Source organism: Dipteris shenzhenensis, chromosome 5 (genome assembly GCF_047967505.1).
Source record: "Dipteris shenzhenensis isolate YYH24624 ecotype China chromosome 5, Dip_SZ_1.0, whole genome shotgun sequence".
Classification (NCBI taxonomy): domain Eukaryota; kingdom Viridiplantae; phylum Streptophyta; class Polypodiopsida; order Gleicheniales; family Dipteridaceae; genus Dipteris; species Dipteris shenzhenensis.
The window spans coordinates 8634543-8638533 of record NC_141600.1 but is presented as its reverse complement, the minus strand read 5'-3'; the positions used below and the strand labels follow the sequence as shown (position 1 = coordinate 8638533).

Genomic DNA, 3991 nt, shown 5'->3' with positions numbered 1-3991 from the left:
GAGAGAGAGAGAGAGAGATTTGATCTCTGGAGTTTGAGCAGATGGAGTCATGGCCCAAGCACTAACAAATTTCCAAAATGGCTCAATTTGCTATCCCGTTGGATTCTTAACAAATTGAGTGGTGCATTTGCCACCAAGTTGCGTTGCACACCTCACAAGACCAAGGAGTGCTTGCCGATCTGAAATGGCTCAATTCGCTCAATTCGCTATCCCATTGAATTCTTGACAAATTGAGTGGTGCATTTGCCACCAAGTTGTGTTGCAGGTCTCACAAGACCAAGGAGTGCTTGCCTATTGTGATGTTGTTGAGGTTCAATACTTGCACCATGCTCCTATGTATCACGTGATTCGCCTTTGTCATGATCTCTATGGATGTCAATGTTTGCACTAATAGTTGCGAACCTGATGGATTTGTGAATGTTGCATCCATGTTTGGCTCTTTAACAATAGCAAGGGAAGATAAACCCTTCTGTCCATAAGCCATAAAGAGGAGAAGTATAAATGTAGCAAGGTTTGAGCTGCTAGCTTTGGTGACAATGGGATCCCCTACATTACTACATACAATGGCGATAGGATCACATTGTTACGGTCATTGATCATCATAACAAAGGAAAGAATTGTTTTCAGCGAGCATTATGAGAAGCTTAAGGGAAGTTTTGAAATATTTTATGTGCAAGACGTAGCTTGCCACAAGTGATTGGATAATGTGTTCACAATAGTTTGTTCCTTTAAGAAATTTTTTATCGCAAGATGCAAAGATGTTAAGAGAAGCTTGGATTTTTATGTTGGGTGGTAAATTGTAACACAATGTTGGAACTTGAATGTAAATCCCTATGATGCATGCTTTGGATATGAAGTGCAATGTTGAAGAACGGGTGACACATTCATTCATGCGAACAAATGAATGAGAACAAAAGACTGCCATGTAACCCAATCTTTTTGAAAGCTCCAATGCATTAGCTTAAGGAACGCTCAAATAACTCTTATTGGGTTTCCTCCCCCTTTCCACGACGGTGGCTTTGCCACAAGTTACCACACTACATATATGTAGACACATGTACATACAAATAGACACGCATGCATATACTAACATCACAAGCACACTTTGAGGCTATCGAGGGGCACCCGCCATGCCTCTACTCTCACGGGGGATTGAGCGAGGGCCGCCACGTTGGTCACAAGCACACAAAATTACTCCATCTCTCTCTTCAACGAAGTGGGTCTCGAACCCGTCATAGACGGGTCATGCTACTCGTATCTATTAAGAGGGTTTATGTCCTTCTACGAGCACTACTTGTACTTGTTCCCATGTTTGAATGCTCCAATAGCACCCACTCTAAGGGAATTTGTTAGGACATTAATGTGACTTGTCTAGCCTATTGCTATGATTTAACTGGCAATTTGCTATCATAAGTATCTATGGAAGGGAATACATTGAGGGGGAAGGATTATGATGCGTAGCCTCTACATAGCACAAGCGGTATATGATGTAAAGGACATACCATCATGACGTGTAGTGGTGTGTGCTGGTGCCAAGAAAGAACCTATCGAATTTATGAATTGAACATTTCATTCTTTAAAGAACCCAATTCTATGGGCATACACTCTCGATGAAATCAAAACTCCATTCTCAAAGTTGTTGAACAATTAATGAAAACCAAAGTTAGAGAAAACTAATTCTAGTCCATTGAATCATATGTAGGCAACTTTGAGCCACTATTGTTCCTATATAGAAGTAATGAATAAAATGGATGTATGGCACCTCATATCACCAACAATCAAGTCGATGTGTTGGACTAGATCTTTATAACTTTAAAATATAAAGAAAGTACGTAACTTGAGCATGTAAATACCAACGGAATCGCATACAACATAGAACTCAAATCTGTTTAGAGAGTACCTTCCATTACAAGTGCATCTCTAAAACAAAGTGAGCAACCACTCAATGAAGAATGAGAAACCTTGAGCGATATAGCATAGAACTGAAATGCATGTTGAGCTTATCATCTTCCATAACAAGTGTATCTCTATAGAGCAGAAGTGTATTGAGCGCCGCTACTCTGATCCTTGTGCATGATGCCTTTGTATGATAGAAGCCTTCAAAGGGTTTTTCATCACCATTGTAAAAACCTGTTTCTCAGACAAATCCACAATCTCTCCAGGTTTGCTTGTCCTCCATTCATACTCCTGCACCAAACGAGCAATAAACAACTCCACATGCATCAACGCAAGCCCCAGCCCTGGACAGATCCGCCTCCCTGCTCCAAACGGTATCATCGTCACTTGCTTCGTTCCTGTAATATCCACTTCCCTGCTCAGAAATCGCTCCGGCCTGTATTCCATCGGTTCTTCCCATATCACTGCATCCCTAGATATCGATACTATATGGAAATTGACTATGGCGTTCGTTGGTATATCGTATCCTGCTAGCTTGCATGGCTCTGTCACTGCGTGAGGTAGCGTGAAGTGTCCAGGTGGATGTAGACGCAGCGTCTCCTTCACTACCGCTTGCAAATACGGCATGTTGCCCAAATCCTCCTCTTCCACTGGTCTGTTGCCCACAACTCGCTCGATCTCGTCGTAAAGAGTGGCTTGAATCTGCGGTTCCTTTACCAGATGAGCCATCGTCCACTCCATACAGTTCACGGTGGTATCTGTTCCCGCGACCAAAAATTCTGAGCAAAGAGACACCAGATCTGAATTGGAGAGCTCGAATTCTCCTTCACCCTCTATGCGTAAGAGTGTCTCTAAATAGCTGTCGGGAGTTAGTTCGCCCAGCTTCTGAAGCTTCTTGTGCTGCTCGATCAATGAGGTGAACAGCTCCACTTGCCTCTGGCGCAGGGCACGCGCCTTCTGAGTTTTCCTCCACCCTAAGATTCGCAGGAGCGGGAAGAAATCGCCCAGTTGCCCCGCTTGAAGAGGCAAAATCGCTTCCACGAGGTCGGATACCTCTAAGACAGCGTCGTCCTCCATGTGAACTCCGAGACACATAAAGAGCAGCAGCTGAAACATGGCGATGCGGCAATTGGAGTAGACAGCCACGACACCGCCGTCTTTGCGCGCGAGGTCGCGAAGGCGGGAGAGCATGAGGAAGATGATACGAGTGCGGGCGGGCTTGAAGGCATGGAGCTTACCAGAGCCAAGCATTTCCTGGACAAGGTTGCGGCGCATGGAGCGCCAGTAGGGGCCATAAGAGGAGGCGTTGATATTACGATAGTTACTGGTGAAGAGGGCACGGGAAGGGAAGCGAGGGCGGGTGGAGAAGAGGGAGCCTTTGGAGACGAGGGCTTCATGGGCAGCAGAGGCAGAGGTGACGAAGATGGTGGGGGATTGGCCGAGGTGGAGGGTGAAGACGGGGCCGAGCTTGAGGCGGAGGGAGGCGAGCGAGGAGCGACGGAAAGCTCGGGGGAGGAGGTGGATATGGCCGAGGAGGGGGAGGAAGGGGGGGCTCGGGGGAAGCTTCAGTTGAGAAGGAGGTGTTCTGAGGAAGAAGAAGAAGAAGAAGAAAAGGGCGAAAGAGGCAAGAGCAATCGCGAGGATCGCTTCCGCCATAGCCCAGCCGGAGCTTGCAACCCAACCCACAAGCAACGTTCTGAGTTCGAATCGGACGATGCAAAGTCCTAAAGAAAAATTCCTGAACTTCGGATAAGCTGAGGGGCAAGCGTGTCAACCAAAAACAAAGAAGTCTGCATGTGGGAAGCGCATACAAAGGAAGCCAAAACATGGTGGCACAAACCCCACAAGGTCATTTAAAACAACTTGGGGCAGGAAACAAAATGTTGGTATGAGGATTAGAAATTAGGTGCCCAAGCTTGGGCAACCAAGGTTGCTTGCCCAAGAAATCTCTTATGATGGTGGGCAAGAGGTGAGAGCTAACTCAACTTTTGGAATCACCTAAATTTTTTATGTGTGGAAAGTGGGTGGGTCCATCCACCCCAACCGAGCATCTTCATTGACTCTCTGGGCGAGCAATCCTTTTCTTTGTAAAGGG

At 46.1% G+C, this 3991-nt stretch overlaps 1 protein-coding gene across 1 annotated transcript; it reads right to left on the bottom strand.

Moving 5' to 3' along the window:
- Positions 1-1793: 1793 nt before the first annotated feature.
- LOC147901580 (cytochrome P450 77A1-like) lies at positions 1794-3735 on the bottom strand. The gene has a single exon (XM_087375143.1). The coding sequence runs from the start codon at positions 3550-3552 to the stop codon at positions 2056-2058; it is 1497 nt and encodes a 498-aa protein (XP_087231269.1). The 5' UTR covers positions 3553-3735; the 3' UTR covers positions 1794-2055.
- Between the last annotated feature and the right edge of the window lie 256 nt (positions 3736-3991).

Coding starts and splice junctions, on each gene's coding strand:
- LOC147901580 (XM_087375143.1), bottom strand. CDS start 3,552: ATGGCGGAAGCGATCCTCGCGATTGCTCTTGCCTCTTTCGCCCTTTTC.